Genomic DNA, 25,464 nt, shown 5'->3' with positions numbered 1-25,464 from the left:
GATAACTGATAACTTGAAAAGTCAACACAAAATGTTATTTCTTTGTTCACATTTGATGTAATCCCCCTTGACTGCTCTTTTTTCTCCGTCTTATTATCTTCTAATTCTCAATCCAGTCATATATTGATGCTGGATAGACCATTGTTTATTAAAAGTTTTGCACACATTGTTGTTGGTGCACCATCTATTACAATTGTATTTGCGGTATCTACATAGATCTATTCGTCAACGATAATATGAAGGTAAGCTTATGTAGTGTGATGCAGAGGTATTGGCCATACATCATGAATGATAAAAGTTGTGCAACTAATATTCATAGTTTACTCGCTTTTTCTACCATGATTTTGGTTTGATTTACAATACCGTTGTATGTATTCTCCAAAGAGATACATCATTTTAGTTCTAATGTGGTACCTTGCCGATAGGACATTGATATATTATCCAATTTGGTTCCACAATGTCTATACTCTTTAGTTTTATGTTGATGTTTGCATTCTCTTTCTTTTCTTCTGGAGTCTTGTATTTCCTTTCACTGTGTACTTCACTGTCATGTTATACAAAATATTTAATAGATAAAACCAAAAAAATTAAAGAGAACACAAGCCCTTGAATTTGGAGAACGTGGACCTATATTTTTACAATATTACTAAGACAATTTTGAAAATTTGAAGCTTCGTCTGGGCTATGGTGCTTAGTTTTTAGTGGATTTTGTCGAGCAACTAAAATTTCCAACGAGTTCTATTAACATTATTGCACCTAACGATGGTTGATTCTGCACAATTCCGCTTCATTGGTCTATTCGTGACACATCTAAATTCATTTGCGGATCCATGCTCTATGGTACGGAGCCTGAGGTCCTTGGCGCCACACACCTTGTCACATGTTACTTGTCTTATTGATTGCCATTAGTATTAGCCTATTAGGTATGAAATGTACATGGACTATCTTGGGTTTTGAATGCTAGGTTCCTGGGCAATCCGAGCAATGATGTATGGCCAGTTCCCAAACTTGCACGAGTACCCTTACTAGAACTTCTCAAAGCTATCTCCTGCAATTTCCGGTCTCTACGCCAATGGTCTTGATTTGCTTGAGGTTAGTAATCAAACATGTGTATTCAGGCTACTTGATCCTTGTAGAAAACACGTAAGAAAATGTGCTCTTATAAGAATCTTGTACTAACTTATGAATGTGATCCTTGGAAAAATGCGGCAGCAAACACGAGCCGATAGAGAGGATGTCAGCAAATAAAGAATGCCATGGAGAACCCGTATTTTTTATGATGCAGGTTAAGGCATTGTAGTGGAGTTGTCTTCGTGACTAGCAAGAAGCGAATTTCATACAGTTTGTGTTTGTTTTGAAGCATATCTTTTGATTCTAAGGAGGCATTTTTTCCTCTGTTTTTCTAGCCTTCGTTTAGTTTACGCCATAACCCAATGTTGTGATGGATAATGACTATGGAGTTATGCATATTTGAACACGCATTGCCCAATCTCAAAAGTTGGTCTTGTGAATCACTACTTCTCCTCCATAACCAGGCTTTACTTCTTTTTTCTATCTGTTATTTAGTGCACACCATTCATTTTTGTTGCTGATGGAAAGTTAAAAATATCATGATGAATGTAAATGAGTATGTAAAAATTCCATTAAATAATATAACAATTTGTAGGCTACACAAAAGACATAATTTGACCTAAAAATAACAAAATCCCTGCTAGATCTGCATGCATGCCTAGGAGGCTAGGCTAGAGCAAAGCAAGTCCGCAACGACATGGTTCATGGATTTCTATGTGGCAAACTGGTCTGACAAACTATAGTGCGTCTTAATTGTTCTACGATGATGGAGCGGATTGGGCCTTCGACTCAGGATGCTGATGGATGGGTTTGTATGGATGTCTCTATGCGGTGAGATAAGATGGTAAGGGAGTGAGTGATGCCTCCTTTAGGTAATGTTGTGATGTACAAGGAAAGAGAATGTGCGAATAAACATATATTTTTCTATTCGATGGGATGAATGTGTCCGAGAAAGAGCAGGCCCATGCATGCCTAGTAGGGGATGTGGCCCATAAGCAAAACCAAAACCAATGATGGGAAAGCCCATACCTTCTTCGCCTGGACCCATCCGGGTAAGCTCATCTCCATTAGGTTACCTTGGATTTTGTTTATTAATAGTTGCAACATAGTTAGGGCATCTCTAACTCTTGCCCTAATTCAAGTCCCGAAGTCTCAATTCCAAATTTGAGGAGTTAAGAAGGATCCCACATGGAAGTTTGTCTTCATCCTATCTCTATCTTCTTCCTTCCACGTGGAAAACGTTTCCTGAGAGTGCTTTCCCAGCAAAATCTCTCGAACTGCCATGCAATTTCAACTAAAATTGCCACGACAACTTCACAAAATCTACCATAGCAACTTTACAAAACTTGTCATGATCAAAAGTGGATATCGCAATGTATCGTAAAAAAATATTGAGATATTTTTTTTTTTGCCATTCATGTGATCTGTATCCAAGGGCTAGGGGGCCATTCGCTGGGACCTCCTAACTAGGGAACGTTTCCCAGCTATCATCTCCTTCAAAAAAAAAGCGAAGAAATAAAAAGTTTAATAAACGAGAGCGAACAAAAACAGGAACATATTCCACCGCCCCAGCTGCGAAACGAAGCCACAATGAATCCATTCCGAATCAAAACACCCGGCAGTCCACTGGACCGGCCCCATACACCACCAGCCAGATCGCCCCGCGAGCGAGCGACCAAACGGGCCGTCCGTCCCCCCACGCTTCGCGGCCCCCGTGGACCGCGTCCACCCGCACCCCGCATTCCGCCCTTCGATACCACCACACCCGCTTTTATTCCCCAGCCCTCTCCACGCCTCACTCCCCTCCTCCCCTCTCCCCCCCACCCCACCCCACCCCCACCCAGCGGTGCCGCCGCCGCACAAAGTCCAACCCTAGATCCAGCGCCCGATCCGCGGCCATGGCGACGCGCCGGGCCCTCTCCTCGCTCCTCCGGTCGGCCTCCCGCGCGCGCGCGGCCTCCCCGTCGCCGCTCCCCCGCGCGGCCCCGCTCCACCGCCCGTCCCCGGCCGGCTACCTCTTCAACCGCGCCGCCAACTACGCCTCCGCCGCCGCCGCCGCCGAGGCCCCCGCCGAGAAGCTGCCCCCCACCTCCGACAAGTACGTCGGTGCCAAGATCACCGACGAGTTCACCGGCGCCGGCTCCATCGGCCAGGTCTGCCAGGTCATCGGCGCCGTCGTCGACGTGCGCTTCGACGAGGGCCTCCCGCCCATCCTCACCGCGCTCGAGGTGCTCGACAACAGCATCCGCCTCGTGCTCGAGGTGGCGCAGCATCTCGGCGAGAACGTCGTGCGCACCATCGCCATGGACGGGACCGAGGGGCTCGTGCGCGGCCAGAAAGTCCTCAACACCGGATCCCCCATCACTGTAATCACCGCATCTCCCTTTCCGCCCGCCCTTTCCGCAACTGCATTTCCTGTCGTGCCCGATCTGATGAAATGTAGATCTGGCGGGGTTAGATTTGATCTGGATGCACGAATCCGACTGGCACGTGTCGGATATACATCTCTTTTATCTTCCATCATTACATATACGTTGATTGCTTGTTGTGTTCCGTAGGATCTGTGTAGATTGTTAAACATTGGTATTTGTATACGTATTATTCACAAGTTCTGACTGCTGTGGTTGGGTGTTGGTAGTCTGCTGTTCGATTATCAAACCTTTGAAGTTAATTATGATTCATATGTGCATCTGTGTGATATATCTAGGTTCAACTTTGATGCTCCATAGGCCTGTAGCCACTAGTTCAATTTTTAAGTCTGTTTGTTACAGTTATCTATATCATGTGTGGCCTAATGAATACTAGAAACTTGGTTTCTGTGTCCTTAGATGGATTAATTTACAGCCTGCTGCAAGAGCCTCTGCTTGTATATGATGTATACATGTACATCGGTGGTGTTCTTTTTGGAAGTTGAATCATACTCCCTCTGTAAACTAATATAAGAGTGTTTAGATCACTAGTTTAGTATTCTAAACACTCTTATATTAGTTTATGGAGGGAGTACTCACCTGCAGTGTGCTTCATTTGTTTGACTTGGAAGTTGTTTCTCTTTCTCAGGTGCCTGTTGGGAGGGCCACCCTTGGACGTATCATTAACGTTATTGGTGAGCCAATTGACCACAAGGGTGACATAAGTAAGTGACATTCTCTACACGAGTTCCTTCATGTACATGTCTTTTTACCATTGTTATTATTGATACATCTCTATCTTGTAGAGACACACGACTTCCTTCCTATTCATCGTGAGGCCCCTGCTTTTGTTGAGCAAGCCACAGAGCAGCAAATTCTTGTTACTGGAATTAAGGTACAACATTTCACTATCACCGTGACTATCTTAGGATATTTCATGTAACCATTGAATGCAGTGTGAGCATGTGTCATAATGTAACAAGTGTTAATCGTAGTGTGATGGTTCTGTATCTGACAGGTCGTGGATTTGCTTGCACCTTACCAAAGGGGTGGCAAAATTGGTCTCTTCGGTGGTGCAGGAGTGGGTAAAACTGTTCTTATTATGGAGTTGATCAACAATGTTGCCAAGGCCCATGGTTGGTATTCTACAAAGTTGTATTGTTTATATTGTGTAGCTGCTTCTTATGGTTTACTGATTGTACCTGGTTAATTCGTTTTCCTTAGGTGGTTTCTCTGTTTTCGCTGGTGTCGGAGAACGTACCCGTGAAGGTAATGACTTGTACAGGGAAATGATTGAAAGTGGTGTCATTAAGCTTGATGAGAAGCAGGTAATTGTTATGGAGTTTGAAATTTTAGCTCTGAAGCTCATATATGCAAGCTATCTTTCCTTACAAAATGATTTCTGTGGCAGGCTGAGAGCAAGTGTGCTCTTGTCTACGGGCAAATGAACGAGCCCCCGGGTGCTCGTGCTCGTGTTGGTCTGACTGGTTTGACTGTTGCTGAACATTTCCGTGACGCTGAAGGACAAGATGTGCTCTTGTTTATTGACAACATTTTCCGTTTCACCCAGGTAAATTTTGCAGGGCGTTTCTTGTACTGACACCTCTGTTTCTGTGCTCCATATTGTGTTGTTGAACAATATTTCTCTTTCTAACCTGCTGTTACCATTGCTATCAAGTCTTAATAGTTCTATCTTTTATTACTCTTAAATGGCAGGCAAACTCTGAGGTGTCTGCTCTCCTTGGACGTATTCCATCTGCTGTGGGATACCAACCAACTCTTGCCACCGATCTTGGAGGACTGCAAGAGCGGATTACGACGACAAAGAAGGGTTCTATTACATCTGTCCAGGCTATTTATGTGCCTGCTGATGATTTGACGGATCCTGCTCCTGCTACCACCTTTGCCCATCTTGACGCTACTACTGTGTTGTCACGACAGGTTTGTCCGTCATCCTTTGTACATGATCATTATTCAACGCACACACAACATGCACATCATGACTGTAATGAGCTACTTGTGCAGATTTCTGAGCTGGGCATTTACCCTGCTGTCGATCCTTTGGACTCGACATCAAGAATGCTTTCTCCCCACGTTCTGGGTGTGGATCACTACAACACTGCCCGTGGTGTCCAGAAGGTTCTTCAGAACTATAAGAATCTTCAGGATATCATTGCCATTTTGGGTATGGATGAGCTCAGTGAAGATGATAAGATGACGGTTGCTCGTGCAAGGAAGATCCAGAAGTTCCTGAGCCAGCCTTTCCACGTTGCCGAAGTTTTCACTGGTGCTCCAGGGAAGTATGTGGATCTTAAGGAGGGTGTTCAAAGTTTCCAGGTGAGAATTGAACCATGGTAGTTCTTTTTAGAACAGTAAGTAATGCCACTATTTTAGAAGTGCCTGGTCATGAAAATTAGTTGGTATTTGCCCCATGCTTGCAAACCTGTGGACAGCCCATGCAGCATGAACATCGCACAAAACCTATTACGTTTCTGTTGCTTATGATCATCTTACTCAGCAATTTGAGACGCTCTTTTGTGTGCAGTTGCTTGTTTAAGAAGAATAACTGTTCCTCGTATGACTGCTTGGTTATATTGTGTGCGCTTTGCTAACATGCCTGGTGAAACGTGTAGGGTGTTTTGGACGGCAAGTACGACGACATCTCCGAGCACGCGTTCTACATGGTTGGAGGCATCGACGAAGTCATCGCCAAGGCAGAGAAGATCGCCAGCGAGAACGCTTGATGACGAGGTGTTGCCACCGCCCTGTACAAGTTAATTTTTTTGGGATTTCAGCTGTTCGCCCGAGACTTGCTCACGAGCAGGAGTGTGCCAGCTCCTGCTGAGGGATCCTTGTTTTTGTTCGTTTTTACTCCAATTTACCCGTAATAAGCAACTGCAGTGACATTGGTTTAGTCTGCACAACAGCAACACTACTCTTGGCTTGGAAAACACTTGTGCCCTTTGTAATGCAGATCCGACAGATCATGAATTGGTTTAGTTTATTGTTGTTGGCGAAGTTGTCTGTGTTCAGGTTTTAAAAGTGCCTCGTTTTCTACGTTGTGTCTTTTGGTTTCTCTGAGAAACATAGAAAAATAAATTCAAATCAACGCAAGCAATGTCAAACATCGCATCGTGTGTGCCACTATGGGTGTCTTGTTTCTTTTAATGGTTTCTTGTGATGATAACATAGAAATATCATCACAAGCAATGTCAAACATCGCATCTGTGTCCGACACTTGTTTAAGGACTGTGGCTTCTTCGTAAGTTTTAGTTATGTACTCCCTCCCTTCCTAAGTATTTGCATATGCATGCTTTGCTTTGTTAAGAGAAAGCCGTTTTTGTCGGCCTCCATTGAGGCTGTTTTTTTTTTTTGAAAAAAATGAAATTTGAAAATTTCGGTTTCAAAAAAAATCTGAACAAATTGTACAAGTAAACCAGGACGTGAGACATATGCGTGTAAAGTTTCAGGATGAAATACGTTGAAATGCGATTTGTATGAAAAGACAAATTCATGGTCTTGAAGAATGAATAATATCATGTGTTAAAAGCTTAATATGTCTTTTTTGCACACTCCCCATTTTAACGTATTTCGTCCTAAAAATTTACACATTTGGGCACTATGCATTTATCTATCTCTATTTTTTTCTTCAGATTTTTCTAAATGTAAAAATATGAATTTACATGAATTTTAAATTTATATTTGGAGATCTGCATGGAGCTCGATCTTCAAAAGCAATTTCCGCATGTTTAGCATGTTTTCTGTAGAGAAACATGACCACGTTACCAAAAAACTAAAAATAAAAATGGACATGTTTTTTACTAAAGGCCTTTATGGTTAGTTTTATTACACTCAAATAATGCTTACATTATCTGCTAAATCTTTTACGAATAGAAACCGGAGGTGCATTCACCCATACGGAAGGGGTGTTTGCATGCCCCTACTCAGTTAGCTCATGAGCAACTACATTTGATTCTGTATTACAATGCTCAATACTAACCTTCCCGAACTCTCGCAATAACTCTACAATCATTTAGAACAGGAGCCACCACCATAGATGTCCCTCATTTAAGCGTATATCATCAACCACCCTAGAGTTGTCCATCCTCACCAAGACATTGTTACAAAAACATTAAAACTAAACAGACATGCTTAGCGAATCTAACTCTTGCAAAAAAAAACAAGTTAAAAGCTTTTTTGGGCCTTTGGTCTGCCTATTAACTTTTTCCGTAGGCTTGAGTGAGCAGGCAGCAACTCCTTTTAATCTTTTATAGTAGCTTTTCTATGTGATGAAACGATGTTGTGGTGGCATGCGAGAAGTTGCTAGGGATGAAACAATATTTAAAGAGTGGTGGCATGCGAAGTGGTACATTATGAGCAGTGTAGACCATTCTGCAAAATAGGGTTAAATCCCTATTTCTAATTATCTGGAAGGCCTAATTAACCGGCTGCCTAGTAATTAAATAATTGTATTAATGACTTGATAATTGATTCCACACGGAAAATCTCTATTTAATTGGATTAATTAGTTGCACATGTAATTAAATTGTGTTGCTAATTAATTCATTAATGACTTGATTTTCAAATTGATTCGACGTTCAACTTTCAAATTATTTTCCCATTGGTAGTTGCGTATGAACGAGGACGACGTATGCATTCCCCTTTAACAGTAGAGACATGATGTGGCCAATATGATGTCTATATAAAACTGTGCTTCGGCTTGTGAATGTTGGACAATGCAAGCGAGACAAGCTCACATGCTCATGTGATCGGCTGTTTTGCACAGTGCTCCCTCAAAGAAATATAAACATATTTCTGACCTCATTTAATCCAGTTAACCGATCGGTTTTTCGGTATATACGAAAAGACCAAAATTCAAAACAGTGTCGTATCAAAAACCAGATACCGTAAAAACCATAGAATTTGTTCGGTTCGATTTATTCTTGGCATGGGTTTCGAGTTCAGTTTCAAAATGCACAGAGTGAGTGATTTGTTTTAGGCAGTTTTTTTCTTTTCTTTTGAGAATGAGAATGGACAGAGTGATTGCTTTTTTTTTGAGAAAAGTGCGATTAGTAACAATGAGAATAGATTTTTTTTTGAGAATTAATAGATTTCTTCTTCTTTTGAGAATGAGAATGTGCAGAGAGAAAAGAGGAGCTTGACCACTTGACATGAGTGGTTAGCTATGCCATCTTCTCAAAAACAAAGAAAAGAGGAGATTGACAAGGAGGCGAGCCCAAACTCAAACGTTGCCTTGCCCCAACGAAAGGGGAACGGGAGGCCCACGACGGGTCCTGACGCGAATTCGAAACGAGTGGGGACCACCAGCGCAGTTCCCTTCTTCCTCCCCGGAAATCCCGAAAACACAAACGCCAACCCCGTGTGCCCCCTCCCCATTCCCAACCCATTTCAAATCAAACCTCTCCTCCGCCCCATCCCCACCCCAATCGCGCCGCCCTCTCCGGCGACACCTCCGCCCGCCTCCATCGCCCTCTCCCGCCGCCGCACACTGGTCAGTGAGCTCGTAATCACGGGGGCGGAAATTAAGCCGCGGCAGGCCCTAACTGATCCCCCTCGATTCGGTCCCCTCGCAGGCCGCGGCGCCCTCGCCGGGACCGGGATGAGCGGCGGCCAGCTCCTTCAGATGGAGACGGCGTGCGGCGCCCTCATGCGGGAGCTCCAGGTGCGTGCGCCCCCCGCCCCTTCGATTACGTACCGCGGTGGTGTGATTTTGCGGCGGGTGTGTGTGCGTGTATGCGTCATGATCGCTCGTGGTTGGTTGCGTGTGTGTGTGCGCGCAGGTCATCTGGGACGAGATCGGGGAGCAGGGCGCCGCCAGGGACACGATGCTGCTCGAGCTCCAGCAGGAGTGCCTCGACGCCTACCGGAGGAAGGTGGACCAGGCCAGCCGCTGCCGGGCCCAGCTGCGCCAGGCTATCGCCGACGCCCAGGCCGAGCTCGCCGCCGTCTGCTCCGCCATGGCCGAGCCGCCCGTCCTCGTCAGGCAGGTTGGTCACTGCTCGACCTGTTGTTTTCTCAAATGCCGCAAAGGAACTTGTGTTGATGAGACAAAAACTACTGTGCTAATTATGTGCAGTGTCCACTGTATAAATGAATTTCGGGCCCCTACAATTCTGTCGTCCAGTCGGTCTTAATTGCGTTAGGAACTTAATTCTGTGCCAGGACAGGCAGCAGATATCTGTTTTTTGTCACTTCTGTCATTTCGTTCATCTGATGAGAAAGCAGGATATTGAAATATGAATCCTCTTTCAAATAAATAAATAAATAAATAAATACACGAATTATTCCATAGATGGTTGCAAGTATGCCTAATTGTCAGCAATTAGTTGGCTGATGGGTCCATAATGGTAGCGATTCCAACCAATCCATGCAGAGGAAAACTAAGGCTCGTGTAAATTTGGTTGCAGTCGTACCATTCTGATTCCATCCGAACGAGGCAGCTGTGTTTATTAACTGTCCAATTTGACTGTAGAACACAGCTTCAGAATAATGATGTTGCGTATTCGCTCCACATATATTGTTAATGCAACTAATTTCAAATGCTTGATGCTTCCTATTGGGACTCCACCAATAATGAGTATTTTCCATTATATTTTTTCTTCATTCTACACAGAAAGGATGTGGCTTACGGGAGGAGCTAAATGCAATCGTCCCATATCTGGAAGAGATGAAGAAGAGAAAGGTCGAAAGATGGAATCAGATTCTTGATGTTATAGGCAAGATAAAGAAGATATCATCTGAGATCAGACCTGCAGATTTTGTCCCTTTTAAAGCACCTGTGGATCAATCTGATCTATCCTGCAGAAGGCTAGAAGAGTTAAGAATGGAGCTGCAGTCCCTAGAGAAAGAGAAGGTTCATATTCATGCCTTTTGCCCTTTGTAGCCACTGATTACATCTTCTATTTCTCACATATGCTAGTTCTGTTATTTTTAAAATATCCTGCAGAGTGAGCGGCTGAAGCAAGTAATGGATTACTTGAATACTTTGCATTCCTTATGTAAAGTACTTGCCGTTGACTTCAAACAAACAATATCTGATGTACACCCCAGTCTCGATGAGGATGGTGTACCAATGAACATAAGCAACACCACAATTGAGAGGTTGGCGTTGGCAATACAGAGACTACGGGAAACAAAAATTGAAAGGATGCAGAAGGTTAGCACCTTACAGTTCTAACCTAGAAAATCATCATATGACTGCTTTCGGCCCTTAACTCTGTTAGCTCTAACAGCTTCAAGACCTCTCGTCTACGATGCTCGAACTATGGAATCTTATGGATACGCCGATAGAAGAGCAACAGTCATTCCAGAATATAACATGCAATATTGCTGCATCAGAACCTGAAATAACAGAGGCCAATGCCCTTTCCATTGACGTCATGAACTTTGTGAGTCAATGTGTTGTTTGCAGAACTTGATTTAATTGTATTTCTTGGTTAGCTTAGTGGAGATGATATTCTTTGATGCAGGTAGAAGCTGAGGTACTGAGGCTTGAGCAACTGAAAGTCAGTAAAATGAAGGACTTAGTTCTTAAGAAGCAAACAGAATTAGAAGAGCATCGTCGACGGGCACATTTAGTTGGGGATGAACATTATGAAACTCAGTTCAATATCGAGGCCATTGAAGCAGGTATGTTTCTAGCTTTCTAACATGCTTTGGTGCATCTGGCAGAATAAGGATTTTTTTCCTGTAAATTTCTCTGCTGCAGCATTCAGATACAAACAGATGTGTTTGTTGATATCATTTATTAATGTTGTAATTTGTTGTTTCATTGCAGGTGCTATTGATACCTCACTTCTTCTAGAACAAATCGAAGCATACATCGCAACAGTTAAAGAAGATGCTTTTAGCAGGAAGGATATACTCGAGCGAGTTGAAAGGTGGCTAAATGCATGTGAGGAGGAAGCTTGGTTAGAGGATTACAGCAAAGTATGGTTGTGTTTGATGATTTGATCCAGGCTATATGACAAAATTTTCTATATCAACTGCTACTAATTTCGCTATCTACATGTTATGTTAGGACGATAACCGATATAATGCTGGGAGGGGTGCACATATTATGCTTAAGAGAGCTGAAAAAGCCCGTGTTTTGGTTAACAAGATACCAGGTGAAAGACCCTTACTAACTACGTTTTTTTGCTTGTTATTTTTAAAATGCTACTGCTGATCGGTTTGTTGTTGCATGAAGCAGGAATTGTAGACGTTCTTACAAATAAAGTAATAGCCTGGGAGAAAGAAAGGGGCACTGAGTTTACTTATGATGGTGTATGTACCCGTAATTTCACTGCTATTCTTGTGAGTAAACACAATATCTGTTTCTATACTGTCAAAGGTTCATGCCATTCAACATTTCAGGTTAGTCTTTTGTCGATGCTTGATGATTATAGGATAGTTCGTGAAGAAAAGGAGCAGGAAAAGAAGAGGCAAAGGGTATTCATATTTTGCTTAACTTTTTCTGCACTTGCATCTGTGTTCATCTGCGGATGGTATCTGACGGGTGAGCGATTGCAGGATCAGAAGAAGCTTGAGGATCAATTCAAAGCTGAGCAGGAGATGCTGTACGGATCAAAGCCGAGCCCTTCATCAAGGTCGAACAGCGGGAAGAAGCTTACCAGAAACCCCTCGGCTGGTACAAACCGGAGGCTGTCTGTTGGCGGTGGGCCAGTGCGAACTCCAAAATCAGTGACACCTCAGTCAAGATCCGTCCGTTCAGCCAAGAAGACAGAAGATAGTGGCACTCTGTCCCCTGGCAAGTTCACTTAACCATAGCTGATGCAGTTGTTCAGTTTCTTTACTTTCAAATTAACAGACTATCTCTGATGAAAACAAAAAAAACGCTTTCAGGTAGTAGAGGCAAAGGCACTGCCAGTCCTCCGATCAAGAAGTTATCATTCAAGGCAAGTACTCTTGGTGAGACTGAAACCCCTCGTAAACCCTTCACGCAGATCGCACCCGGAAATAGCAACCCAGCGACGCCCGTGCGGTCTGCCTCCAATGGTACCGAAGGCGAGAACCGAACTCCCAAGATACTCGCAGCACCAACTCCCAAGACGCCGATGATGGTGACCTCTCCCATGCAAATGACCACAACGCCTGCTCTGACTGCTGCACCTGTCTGCGTCTCCAATGACAAGCCAGAGCTGTGTTTGCTAGAGAGCACCGAGTACTCCTTTGAAGAGAGGCGCCTTGCCTATCTCGCTGCGCACGCCGCTTGATTCTCGAGGAATGCCGGGGAATGCTGTGTAGGTAACTGAAAGTATGTCATCAGGCATGGCAGGGCCAATGTTGGGAGAGACGCTTGGCTAAGTTGATACAGGCACATATTTTTCTGATCAAAGTCACAACCATATGTCATGTTTCTGTTAGTTGGTAACAGATTTACATTGCTGCCTTGTGCTGTAGTTCCGCAGAAGATTTGTTTCGACAGGTCGACGGAGATGCTTAACTCTATGTATCCGCGTTGCTTGTGATATTAAACCTACACAACTCAACATAACATCGCTGGCAGCATTACATTTTTCATATAGCTGTGGCTGTGCGATAAACAGGCAACATGTTGCCTGATTGGCAGGTGAATGCAGAAACTAGTTTGCACAAGGTCGACTATCCTGCATACTAATTTGTAAGATGGATAATTGGTCAACCATTCAACCCCGCATGCACTTCTGCTCAAAGCTATTGTGCCAATCGCGCCAAGTTACAAGCGTCGAAAGCACCTAGTTTCCTCAATTGATTCCCTACCTATTTACTCTGACGATGAAAATTTACAAACAGGTGGAGTGATGATTCATATCCTCTGCTTTCATGCAAACTGGCATGAACATAAAGACAATAATGTGTTCACCACTAAATGTTTCGATTCTGATACCCAGCAAAGAACTGCTATGTATGCCCTGGAATTTGTAACAGGATCGAAGCAGCTAGGATATCAATTGATTCCCTACCTATCTAGGTTAACACGAGCATAGCTCCAAATATAGCCCCTGTCTGCATGTGCACTGAAAACTTTCCCCATCTTTTCGTCAACGAAATTGACAGCACTCAACTGTGCTTCAAAACAAGTTTTCTTTTGAAAGAGCTTCAAAATAAGAACTGAAGTCATCTTTTTCGGGGTTTAGGGGCACACCTAAAAGATTGAACTTTTATAAGATCTTCGAGTTCCGACCTTCGTCTCCCATGGGGGCACAACTCAGGGAGAACAGCAAAGCATCCAGGAGAAGTTCCTTACTGTATCAAGATTTACATGTGCTTCTTGATAACCACTGGAAAAGGATTTTAACATGACAGGGAAGGCAGACAGCAAACAATATACGACACAACTAATGCATAGAGAAATATACGAGGATACAACGACTAGCTGGTGAACTTCGCACGTTGCTGCAACACAGATAAACATTGACACTTCTGATAAGAGAGTCACTACAGGTCGAAGGAACTTGCACATTACTGCAATGCAGATGAACACTGCTTCATTGCTCCTGAATTTACAGACCATCCATTCCATGACGAGACAAGTATGCCCATATGCTGCTTTTGTCTGATTCAGCATATAGGCAAATTACACGACGAGACAAAAGCAAGGCAAACAGACTACATTCTCTCTAGAGAATTCCATATATGCATAAGACTGACAAGAGAGTCACTACAGGTCTAAGGAACATGCGTACATCACGCAGAGTGTTACTTCTGGTTTGAAGCAAGTTTGGCAATGAGCTCGTTCAAAACAGAGGGGTAGGTCATAATTAACGGCTCCCAGCCATCAGTCGCCATTACTTTTTGCAAACACAAGGGAGATTGGACTTGGATAAACTTCAAGCACGCCTCCTTCAATCCGCGGCAGTGGAGCTGCTCAGCTAGAGTAAGAGTGGATGCCACTGAGGTCACACCTATGCGCTCAGACAATCGCTTTTCACAGATAAACCTGAGCCGTTGGAGATCATATCTGTCTGCAGCTACAAGCAAATCTTGTAGCCATTGCAGCTCCGTTTCATCCTCTGCTGCATCCTCTCCTTCTCCTTGTTCCGCAACTTCTGCCATTTCATCCTCTGCTGCTTCCTCTTCTTGTCCTTCTTCCACGGCCTCTCCTTCATCCTCCTCCATGTCGTCGTCCTCCAATAGAGGGAGTGAGTCCGTGTAGATGAAGCTAAGCAAAGCCTTGAACACTTTTGCTTCCATGTCTTTGATCTGGATGGCACTTGATGCAGCAGTGCCCTCCTTCATGGGGCCGAAGAATTGTGCCATGAATACTTTAGAACGGGCTGCAAGCACACATCGGTGTGCAGCGAACATCTCGCCGCTGACCTCGAATGTGACATCAGCACCCACCTTAGTCTGAAGGAGATTGTTTAAATGCTGGTCTATTTCAGACAGGAGCACCTTGTTGCGACCGGCATCCTGTGTGTCGCAGACCATGATGTCACACCGGACGGTGAAACAATCATCCATCAGATTCGCTGATTGTTCAAGGACATCTTTTCTCATGAACTTGCCGTAGCCCCGCAGACACTCGCCGCGGAAGCTGAGTGTCTCGGTTCCAGAAATGTACATCGGCTTGTGCTTCTCCGCCTCGTCGATGAAACTGAACTCGAACTTCGCCTTCACACGCTCTTTGGCATCGTCGTCGTCGTTGAGAAGGTTAACATATAGAGAAATGAAGTCGGCACAGCTCTTCTTCTGACCGTTAGGATAGTACTCGATGCACCACTCATGGCGTCCCACCATGAAAGGGCGAGAGCAGATGCTCATGCCGGTGGGTGTCGCTCGCTTGGTCAGCGAGTAGTCCTGGACCACAAGCAGGTGGTACCCGCAGTCCGTGCTGGTGACGACGGGCGACTCGGTGGAAGGGCACAGCTCGCCGCCGGCCAGGACGGATACACCGGCGAACGTCGACGACATGGCGAATCTGCGAGCGGATCCATCGAAAATGTTGGCGTCCCAAAGTTCAGAGTTGACATGGCGAATCTGCGAGTGGATCGACATGGCAAACCTGGTCACGGAGTCGCCGTCGCTCAGCTCGCTGCGCCGCCCGCGCCGACGCCGTCGCTGCTCCCCGGAAACAGAGTATGCGCCGCCGGCTCGTCTGTGCGTGCGTGCGTCCTGAGCCTGCCTTTTTTTAGGCAAGCCTGAGCCTGCCAAGAGTTAGGGTTTTCTTTAACTTACCACGTTGATTGGGCTTCTGTTTTAAGGCCTTCAGAGCCCACGAGCTGCAAGCCCATACATCATTCACAACACTGATTTGGGCGAACCGAAGCCTGAAACGAATCGGGCAGAAATCTGCAGATGCAAAAATATAATCCAGTTCATTCCAGAAAATATAAATATAATCCGGCTTTCATTTATGGAATGCCATATAGCATTTCACTTGAGAAATGCAGATGCAGCTCTTTTTTCTTTTCTTTTTTCAAAATTCACATTTTGAAGTTTCAATATTTTTTTGTAAAATTAATCACAGATGTTCAAATGGATGTATACTACATATGTGTAAAGTTTGAGGATGACATACATTAACGTGAGAGCTACACAAAAGGGACAAATCCGTGGGTTTTTACTTTTTAATAATGAACAATGAACAAAAAGATAAACTTGTGATTTGAAAATGGTGAACGTGCACACATTGTTCGATATTAAGAACCCACGAATTTGTCTCTTTTGTGTAGCTCACATGTCAATGAATCTCATCGTGAAAAAATTATACACTTATAAACACATCCATATGAATATGATGACATTTCCATTTTTTGAGGACCAGAAACACACTTTTTGAATTTTCCCCAAAAAAGACCTCCATGGAGCCTATGCTCCAAAATGCCTCGCTCGTTTGACTTGCCCCAAAGAAACTAAAGAATTTGACTGGCCTTTGTTTTATCTTTGTAAATCAATTAAAAAGTATCCACGTTGTATTTACCGAGAGCGACAAATGATCTCTGCCTTCCGTTTTCCTAAGAGATCTAGATACCTTCATTTTTCGGGAACACATATCAAATCAATTAATGGCTAAATTTAGTCTCACTATAATGGAATTGCGGTCGTCACATTTATGGGGCCTTGATGAATGAATTTGATTTCATTTTAAATCCACTGATAATTATATCAAAGTTAGATTCAAAATCCCCACGGGGAAAACCGTGACGTAATTTTCTTTCTACTCCCTTCGTCCTTTTCGTAAGGTGTATTTTCTTGGTAACACACGCAATCGAGCAGAACTTGAGACAAAAATACCCTTGAATAATCCCTTAGAAGTATATTTTCAAACAGAAATGCATGTTGCATGCCCTTCCGTCGGGAAACAAATGATTTTGTGGTCTGCATCCAGCTAATAGCACGCAGTACAGTTAGGCTACTCGTAGTGTATGATACCACTTCGTAGTGCATAGTATAAGATGTTAACATCTTAGATAACCTTATTCGAGGCCTGTGTGGTCTGCCTCCAACGGCACTGAAGACGGGAACTTAACTCCCAAGATACTCTGGCATGGCAGGTTGTCTCTTAATTTTTTTATTTTTATTTTTTGCGTAAAATGGCAGGTTGTCTCTTGTGAGAGACACATGGCTAAGTCGATACAAGAAGTAATTTTCTGATTGAGTGACAGCCATATATTTTGTTTCTCATGGTTGAAAACAGAATTATATTGGTGCCTTCTGCTGTATATGTCTAGCAAGTCAGGGTATGCCATACCTGCACATAAGATTTCTTTCTACTGTTCTACAGGTCGACCGACGCGCTAAACTATATATCGTTGTTGCGTGCGAGACGAGCTCTACACAATCGAACATAACATTGCTGGCAGCATTTGAATTTTCATGTAGTAGTAGCTGTGATAAACCAAAAGATAAGCAGGCAACATGTTGCCTGATTGCCAGGTGCATGCAGAAACCAATATGCACTAAAGGTTGACCTACCTTGCACACTAATTTGTAACATGAATTTCAACCCCACATACATCTCTGCTGAAATCCGCCGCGCCAAGAGCAACAAGTTACAAGCGGTCAAAACGCACTAGTTTCCTCAAGTTAAAATAGGCCACGGACACTTTCACATATTTTCTTTGCTGATAATTTACAAATAGGTAGAGTGATGATTCATAGCCCCTGCTTTCTTGCAAACTGACATCAATATATAGACAACGATGTGCACTGGGAGTTCTCCCCATTTTTTAAACACCGAAACTGACAGCAACCATTCGTGCTTCAAAACGCACCTCAACGGAAACCATCATTCGGGCTACAGGGGCACAACTACAACATTGAACTTTTGCAAAATCTTTCTGCCCACCCGAGGAGAACGGCAAATCACCCAGGAGAAGGTTCCTGAGTGCCGGAGCAAGATTTACATGTTTTCCCTGATAACAACTGGAAAAAGATATTTACACCTGAATTTACAGAAATATAGTAGGATAAAACGACTAGCACATTGCTGCAATGCAGATCAGCATTGATGCTTACACCTGAATTTACAGACCATGAGGAGACAGTTTGCCCATATGTTGGATTTGCCCGATTCAGCAGATAGGCAAATTAAATGATGAGACAAAAGCAAGAGAGACATACTACGATCTCTAGAGAATCCCATATATGCACAAGTGTCATTACCGATCCAAGGAACATGTATACCATATGAAGTGTTACTTCTGGTTCAAAGCAAACATGGCAAAGAGCTCGTTCAAAACAAAGGGATAGGTTGTAATTAAGTGCTCCCAGCCATCGGTCGCCATTACTATTTGCAAACACGACGGAGATTGGGCTTGGATAAACTTCAAGCATGCCGCCTTCAATGGGCGGCAGTGGTGCTGCTCAGCTAGAGCAAGAGTAGACGCCACCGAGCTCACACCTATGCGCAAGGACAACTGCCTTTCACAGATAAACCTGAGCCGTTGGAGATCATATCTGTCTGCGGCTACAAGCAAGCCTTGCAGCCATTGCACAGTCTCTGGTGGTTTCTCTCTTTGTCCTTGTTCCGCAACTTCTGACATTTCATCCTCTGTTGCTTCCTCTTCTTGTCCTTCTTCCACAGCAGCTGCTTCGTCTTCCTCCATCTTGTCATCCTCCATCTTAGGGAGTGAGTCTGTGTAGATGAAGCTAAGCAGAGCCCTGAACACTTTTGCTTCCATGTCTTTGATCTGTATGACACAGGATGTAGTAGTGCCCTCCTTCATGGGGCCAAAGAGTTGTGCCATGAAGACTTTAGACCGGGCTGCAAGCACACATCGGTGCGCAGCGAACATCTCGCCGCTGACCTCGAATGTCACATCAGCACCCACCTTAGTTTGAAGGAGATTGTTCAAATGTTGGTCTATTTCAGACATGAGCACCTTATCGCCACCGGCATCCTTGGAGCTGAACAACATGATGTCACACCGGATGGTGAAACAATCATTCATTAGATGCGATGATTGTTCAAGGACATCTTTTTCCATGAACATGTTGTAGCCCAGCATGGACTCAGAGTGGAAATTGAATGCTTCAGCCGAAATGTACATTGGCTTGTGCTTCTCCGCCTCGTCGATGAAACTGACATTGAACTTCCCCTTCACAGGCTCTTCAGCGTCGTCATCGAGAAGGTTAACAAATAGAGAAATGAAGTTGGCACAACTCTCCGTGTAGCCGTTAGGAAAGTAGTCGATGCACCATTTATGGCCTCCTACCATGAAAGGACGAGAGCTGATCCACTCGCCGGTGGGAGTGGCTTGCTTGGTGCGCGAGTAGTCTTGGACCACAAGCAGGTGGTACCCCCAGTCCGTGCTGGTGAGGAAGGACGATGCTGTGGAAGGGCTCAGCTTGCCGCCGGCCACGGCGGATACACCGGCGAACGTCGACGACATGGCGAATCTGCGAGTGGATCTGTCGAAAATGTTGGCATCCCTACCGCAAAAAATTAAGAAGGAAATGTTGACATCCCAGGGTTCAGAGTTGAGATGGGCGGGCTGAGGGGCAAACCTGGCCCCGGACTCGCCGTTGCTCCGCTCGCTGCGTCGCCCCGCCGACGACGTCGCTTCTCCCCGGAGACAGAGTATGCGCCGCCGGGTCGACGGTGCGTGCGGCCCGGGCCTGCCTAGAGTTAGGGTTTTCTTCAAGTTACCACCTCTGTTTGGGCTTTTGTCTTAAGGGCCCTCACAGCTGCAAGCCCATACGTCGTTCACAGCACTGTCTTTGGGCAAAAAGAAAAAAAAAACACTCTGAAACAGCCACTAAAAAAAAGCTACTCTGAAACAAACCGGCTGAAATTTGCAGGATGCAAAAATTATAATCCAGTTTGCATTTATGAAATGCTAAATAGAATTTGACTTCGAAAATTCAGATGGCTCGTTTTTTTTCCTAAAAAAACAATCAATATTCACATTTTGAAGTTAAGAAATAATCACACATGTTCATATGGATGTGTACCACATATGTGTAAAGTTGGACGATGATAGTTACACAAAAAGGAAATTTCATGGGTTTTTACTAGTGAACAACAGATAAATACATGATTTTAAAAAGGTGAGTGTGCATTCATTGTTCATTAAAAAAACATGAATTTGTCTTTTTATGTAGCTCACATGATATTATATTTCATAGTGAAACTTTACACACTTATAGAATACATTCTTATGAACATGTAGATTTTTTCCAAAATATTTTGAGCCTTTGAAATACACTTTCTGAATTTTCAAAAAGATGAGCTCCAAAATGCCTCACTCGTTTGACTTCCCCCAAAGAAACAACATAATTTGACTAACCTTTTTATCTTTATATAAATCAATTAATAAATATCCACCTTGTATTTATAGAAATCGACAACCAATCTTTGCCTTCCATTTTCCTAAGAGGTCAAGATACCTTCATCGTGTGCCTTCCAAAAGACATCATTTCCCGGAACACATATCAAATCCATTAATGGCTAATTTTAGCCTCATTGTAATGAAATTGCGATCGTCGTATTTATCATGCCTTGATGAATGAATTTTGATTTCATTTTAAAGCCACTAATAGTACATTAGTATCTGAGATGACCTTATTTATTGTTTTGCATGACACATAGTAGTAATTCTTTTCATTAAGATATGGTATCATTCTATGATACTAGCTTTCAGCCTTGATTCTCGTGTGAGGTTGTTCGTGCATGAGGGTGGAGGCATAGAAACGATAACATGAGATTAAAAGAAATACACCTTAACTTGCAAAATTTTAGTAAAATTGAATTAAAAGTAAATACACCATATATAAGGTAACGAAGGGAGTATTTCACAACACCCAGCTGCCAACTCCGAGTGTAAGTGGCAGCTCCAACAATTTATAGCACGTATAAATGAATCTACGCTAGACAAAGAAACATATTTCGTCAGCGAATGTGATGTCCTAAGCCCGAGCTCATGTGAGCGCAGGTGACCAGTATTTTTTTTTCCAAAATACTGATTTTTTTTTTGTGTGAAACATTGACAAAATGTTTGTTGGATCGCAAATTTCATCATGAAACAAAAACAAAATCGATGCTCCAAAGTACATTTGAAAATAACATTTTGTCGCATTGATTTTGTTTCTTTTGCCATGATTTCCACGAATGTAATATGGTGATGGAATTTTGCAAACCTATAAACATTTTGTCAAATCGTCCTCGTATATATTTTGTCAAACCTACAGCTACCAAAAAAATTCAGAATTTTTGAATTTTTCCATTCTTTTTGTTCAACCGAGCTCACATGAGCTCGGGATTAGAACAACCACGTCCTTTTAGTCAGATCCTATATTATCGTCCTCATATATCTATATATCCGGACAGACAGCCCGAACAGTGTGTGAAGCCTCTTAAACCGAGTCCCCAAAATCCTCCGTTTGTCATGGTTGTCCGCAAATCCACAAACCCAGCCTTTTTTTTTGATGAATAAATTGGCTTCACTCCACAAACCCAGCCATGTGTGAAAGAAACTGAGGTGACCTTTTCTTTCTTTCTTTCCTCTCACTAATGAAGAGCGGACCACCCTATCATTCATGTGCTTGTTTTAAACAATTTGAAAATGGATTGAGAGATATTGTTCTGTACCTAGACAAATGATGCCGTCGGTCATCATCCTTTTCGAAAAAACTAGACAAGTAAAGGGTCTAAAGTGGACACGCTGTACAATGTGTTCCGGGGACAAATGACCGTTGTGATTGGAGACGTTTAATCCATGCGTGCATAAGCACCCAATATCATTAGGATAACCAATCAATTACAACGTACATGTGGCTAGGAGAAGGATGACCAGGGAAACCGCCATTGCGTTTGTTCTGAAGGGTTAAGATGCTAGTATATGTTTGTTTTGTGTCGCCCCAACGTTACCCACTTGTCGGCCATTTGCTAAGCAGTTTTGGATGCTTGGCATGTCAATTTGATTGCCCGCCGTATACTCCTGTATGTTCTGAAGGATAAACCTTTGACAAACGATTACTCTCTTTTAGTATAATCTTTGTTGAGAGAAATCTCTCTTAGTACATAGCTTGCGATACAAAATAATCTCAGAACTGGAACCACTAAGTTTAGGCCACATTCGTGTGAACCTTCGAACAAAAAATCCATGGTCAAAAAGGAAAGAACAAACTAGAGTAGCACAGAACTGTAATCCCCCTTTTATTCTACTCGTGTGTTCTTCACGCACTAGTTAGCTAGCAATTCTTGCTGCACGTGCAGCGGTAGGCTCCGCTGCCGGTGCAGTCGCCGGAGTCGTAGCCCTCGTTCCGGCAAGTGATGGCGCACTCATCCGGGTCGAAGCACGCCCCGGTGCACTTCTTGCACCGCGCGTGCTCGCACGCCATGGCCTCCCGCACAGGCCCCATCTCTGCACGTACACATCAAGAACAATCAGTCTCAGGTTAGGTTTGAAGTGAATTACTAGCCCGCCCATCAGGACAAACAAGCAATCAATTACCTGTGGCCAGGAGGAGAAGCAGGAGGAGGACGGCGGCCGGGAAAAGCTTCGACGAAACCGCCATTGTTGCAAGAGTTCTTCTTCTCGAGTAAGAGAGAATGCAGGAAGCTGTGTTTGCAGATGACATGAGGGAGATGGGGGTAGGCTTCTTATATTGTCGAAGGTGAAGACGTGCATAGGAATGATTTGATTGGATTTGTAGTGGCATGAATCTCGAGACTTGATTGCTGGAATCAACGCGCGTTCATTAAAATGGATTGGCTGCCTAAAGCCATGGCTAATAATAGGGCAACCTGCATGATGACTATATCTTGCTGCCTTGGATGATAGTATTTTGTCATGGGTATACAAGGTAATACCAGTTTAGAGAGAGAGAGAGAGAGAGAGAGAGAGAAGGGTGAGTGGCTGCATGCATATAATATTCTCTCTCTTCAAAATGAAGACTAGCATTTTATTTCATTGTGATAGTTAGAATAGTTGATAACTTTTGAAATAATTTTTTGTCTTTGAAACTTTTTATAGATTTGAATTGCTCATGCCATGAACTTTAAAATAAGGCCAATATTGGATATATTTCAACTAATTTTATTTAACCGATTTCAAGAAAACATATTTCACTCAACGAAAAGAAACATATTTCACTCATTTCACTAGTTTTAGAAAACACACTACACTCGTTACAAAAGATAGATTTCACTCATTTTAGAAAACACATTACACTCAATTAAATAGGATACATTTCACTCATTTCAGAAAACACATTACACCCACTCAATTGAAATACATATTTCGTACGTTTCAAAAAACTGATTTCACTTGTTACAAAAGATATATTTTACTCGTTTCGCTAGTTTCATAAAACACATTACACTCATTTGCAAAAGATATATTTCACTCATTTCAGAAAATACATTACAGTTATTTAAACAAATTATCAGTTAAAAAACCATTTCACCCGTTTCCAAAATAGATTTCACACATTTCAGAAAACACATTACTCTCATTTGCAATACTAATCTCACTGCAAATTTACGAAATATATTGAAATGCATTCCGCTTATAAAAAATATCATTTTCAAACATTGAAAAATTAGTTTCACAGCAAAAATTGGTTTTATTTCACTTTTACTCAAATAACTTATTTCACTCATTTTAGAAAACACACTGCACTCATTTGCAAAATATAGATTTCACCCATTTCACTAGTTTCAGAAAACACATTGCAGTCATTTTGAGAAAACGTATTACTCCTTTCACTAGTTTCCAAAATAAGTATTTCACAAATTTGAAACAACGCATTTCACTGATTTGGAAAATTGATTTAACTCATTATAAAATATATCTCAAAAACTCATTTCACTTCATATTTATGGAAAAAATATTGGAACATATTTCACTCAGCAGCAATATCAGTTTCACACATTGAAAGAGCCATTTCACACCAAAAAGATATATTTCACTTTTCTCAAATAACTCATTTCACTCATTTCAGAAAACACATTATAGTCGCTCAACTGAAATACTATATTTCACTTGTTTCAAAAAACTGATTACACTCATTACAAAAGATAGATTTCACTAGTTTCAAAAAAACACATCACAATTACTCCATTGAAGAAACAATTTCACAAGCTGGAATATGAAACTCACAAAGAAAACTATATTTGGGAAAGTGGTTTCAATCATTTCAATAACCGATTTCAATCATTTCTAAAATTGTAATTTGAAATGAGTGAAATTAATATTTTGATATGATTGAAATAGTAAAAATTAAACTAGTTTAAATATACTCAAGATTGGCATTCTAAAGATCTTATGTTCAAGAATTTGAATATATGAAAATTTTAAATAATAGAACAATGCTGTAAAAAATATTGGCCATCTAAAAATGTAAACAAAAATAAAATGCATGGATTTGTTTGAGAGAGAGGAGATGCTGCATGCATGCGTACATTCCACTACAAAAAGTACTGCTTCTCCTCACATGGACATATACAAAATATTAAGGACGCTGACAACTGCCACACGTGTGGTATATTCGACATGTGCCCACACATCGTGTATGGTGTGAGCAGGAGGCAGCCCACACGGGCTGTGTGTGGGCAGACATTAGAATTGCCCACACGTGTAGGCCCGGCTACTTCGTGCCACACGCCCAACAAATACTACTCATCACCACCTCGCGTGTGTGGCACGAAGTAAAAATGCCCACACGTCCTGGCACAGCTACGTTAGGTATCCCGCGGGATGACAATTTAGTTGCCATCCTGGTTGGTAGATGTAGTTATCCGGGATAGCAAGTGTAGTTGTAAAAGCATGGCAACTCTATCTATTTTGGTTAATTATAATTGCCATGTCTAATTCTGGTAGTTGTCGCGTGTAATCAAACCGTAGTTGCTGTGTGATTAACTACTTGCCACATATAGTCAAACAGTAGTTGCCATGTGTGTTTACCTAGTTGCCACGTGTGGTCCAACCATAGTTGCCATGTATTGTTAATCACAGTTGCCATGTGTGTTTATCTGGTTGCCACGTACGCGCAACTGCAGTTGCCGTCTAGCAAAGAATCACAGTTGCCATGTGTGTTTACCTAGTTGCCACGTTCGCGTAACTGCAGTTGCCATCCACAATGTAGAAGTGTCGTGTGAGCGAAAAGCAGTTCGCCCACACGCGGATGAACTAGGTGGTGGCTGTGTGGGCAGAAACTAGTTCGCCCACACAGCGCAGCTGGCAAACAGCGTGGTGCGGGCGTGTGGGCAAACTCTTCAATGCCCACACACCAGCCTCGTCCTACGTGGCACATTAAATCCACCTTTTCGTGTCAAGATTCGTGCAAAAGACAGTGAACGACGATCCAGACGTGTGAGCGAGTTGGGGAACACCCACACGTATGGGCGTTAGTGTTTCCGAAGATTAACTGCCACAATACATGATTATACATATGAATAGGTCCTACTTAAACACAGTTCGCAAAAAAAAATGTGAACGGTGGATGGTTTGCCGGTAGCTCCCGATAGCTCCCAGCACCGGTAAAAAAAGCTTTCTAGGCCGAGAGCGGTGTGGACACCTTCGGCGTGGCGACA

The 25,464-nt window shown here is 42.9% G+C and overlaps 5 protein-coding genes across 6 annotated transcripts; 2 read left to right on the top strand and 3 right to left on the bottom strand.

The window, feature by feature from the left end:
• Positions 1-2,890: 2,890 nt before the first annotated feature.
• LOC543381 (ATP synthase subunit beta, mitochondrial) lies at positions 2,891-6,497 on the top strand. Its single transcript, XM_044489864.1, has 9 exons — positions 2,891-3,437; positions 4,129-4,204; positions 4,286-4,374; positions 4,498-4,615; positions 4,704-4,807; positions 4,891-5,049; positions 5,196-5,420; positions 5,505-5,816; positions 6,113-6,497. Exons 1-9 carry the CDS (start codon positions 2,970-2,972, stop codon positions 6,221-6,223), a joined length of 1,662 nt encoding a protein of 553 aa, XP_044345799.1. The 5' UTR covers positions 2,891-2,969; the 3' UTR covers positions 6,224-6,497.
• A 2,359-nt stretch (positions 6,498-8,856) lies between these two features.
• On the top strand, positions 8,857-13,022 carry LOC123066856 (65-kDa microtubule-associated protein 3). Its single transcript, XM_044489855.1, has 13 exons — positions 8,857-8,991; positions 9,074-9,162; positions 9,281-9,487; positions 10,114-10,353; positions 10,447-10,656; positions 10,733-10,888; positions 10,970-11,129; positions 11,278-11,429; positions 11,521-11,608; positions 11,692-11,765; positions 11,856-11,930; positions 12,012-12,249; positions 12,345-13,022. The coding sequence occupies exons 2-13, from the start codon at positions 9,100-9,102 to the stop codon at positions 12,713-12,715; spliced, it is 2,034 nt and encodes a 677-aa protein (XP_044345790.1). The 5' UTR covers positions 8,857-8,991; positions 9,074-9,099; the 3' UTR covers positions 12,716-13,022.
• Positions 13,023-13,854: 832 nt separating this feature from the next.
• On the bottom strand, positions 13,855-15,635 carry LOC123066843 (BTB/POZ and MATH domain-containing protein 2). The gene is made up of 2 exons (XM_044489847.1): positions 15,487-15,635; positions 13,855-15,402 (listed from the first exon to the last, which is right to left on the bottom strand). The coding sequence occupies exon 2, from the start codon at positions 15,393-15,395 to the stop codon at positions 14,181-14,183; it is 1,215 nt and encodes a 404-aa protein (XP_044345782.1). The 5' UTR covers positions 15,396-15,402; positions 15,487-15,635; the 3' UTR covers positions 13,855-14,180.
• Positions 15,636-18,085: 2,450 nt separating this feature from the next.
• Positions 18,086-19,553, bottom strand: LOC123066825 (BTB/POZ and MATH domain-containing protein 1). Of its 2 annotated transcripts, none has more exons than XM_044489838.1 (2): positions 19,434-19,553; positions 18,086-19,358 (listed from the first exon to the last, which is right to left on the bottom strand). In XM_044489838.1, exon 2 carries the CDS (start codon positions 19,316-19,318, stop codon positions 18,122-18,124), a length of 1,197 nt encoding a protein of 398 aa, XP_044345773.1. In that variant the 5' UTR covers positions 19,319-19,358; positions 19,434-19,553; the 3' UTR covers positions 18,086-18,121. The 2 variants fall into 2 exon arrangements, with proteins under 2 accessions (XP_044345773.1, XP_044345767.1); XM_044489832.1 differs by having other exon boundaries at positions 18,086-19,337; positions 19,434-19,543.
• Positions 19,554-21,888: 2,335 nt separating this feature from the next.
• Positions 21,889-22,458, bottom strand: LOC123180836 (defensin-like protein). The gene is made up of 2 exons (XM_044592998.1): positions 22,382-22,458; positions 21,889-22,291 (listed from the first exon to the last, which is right to left on the bottom strand). The coding sequence occupies exons 1-2, from the start codon at positions 22,443-22,445 to the stop codon at positions 22,119-22,121; spliced, it is 237 nt and encodes a 78-aa protein (XP_044448933.1). The 5' UTR covers positions 22,446-22,458; the 3' UTR covers positions 21,889-22,118.
• Between the last annotated feature and the right edge of the window lie 3,006 nt (positions 22,459-25,464).

The sequence above is a fragment of the Triticum aestivum genome, chromosome 1A, assembly GCF_018294505.1.
Source record: "Triticum aestivum cultivar Chinese Spring chromosome 1A, IWGSC CS RefSeq v2.1, whole genome shotgun sequence".
Lineage (NCBI taxonomy): Eukaryota > Viridiplantae > Streptophyta > Magnoliopsida > Poales > Poaceae > Triticum > Triticum aestivum.
Note: the sequence above shows the minus strand (reverse complement) of the source record. Positions and strands in the feature narration are given on the sequence as shown.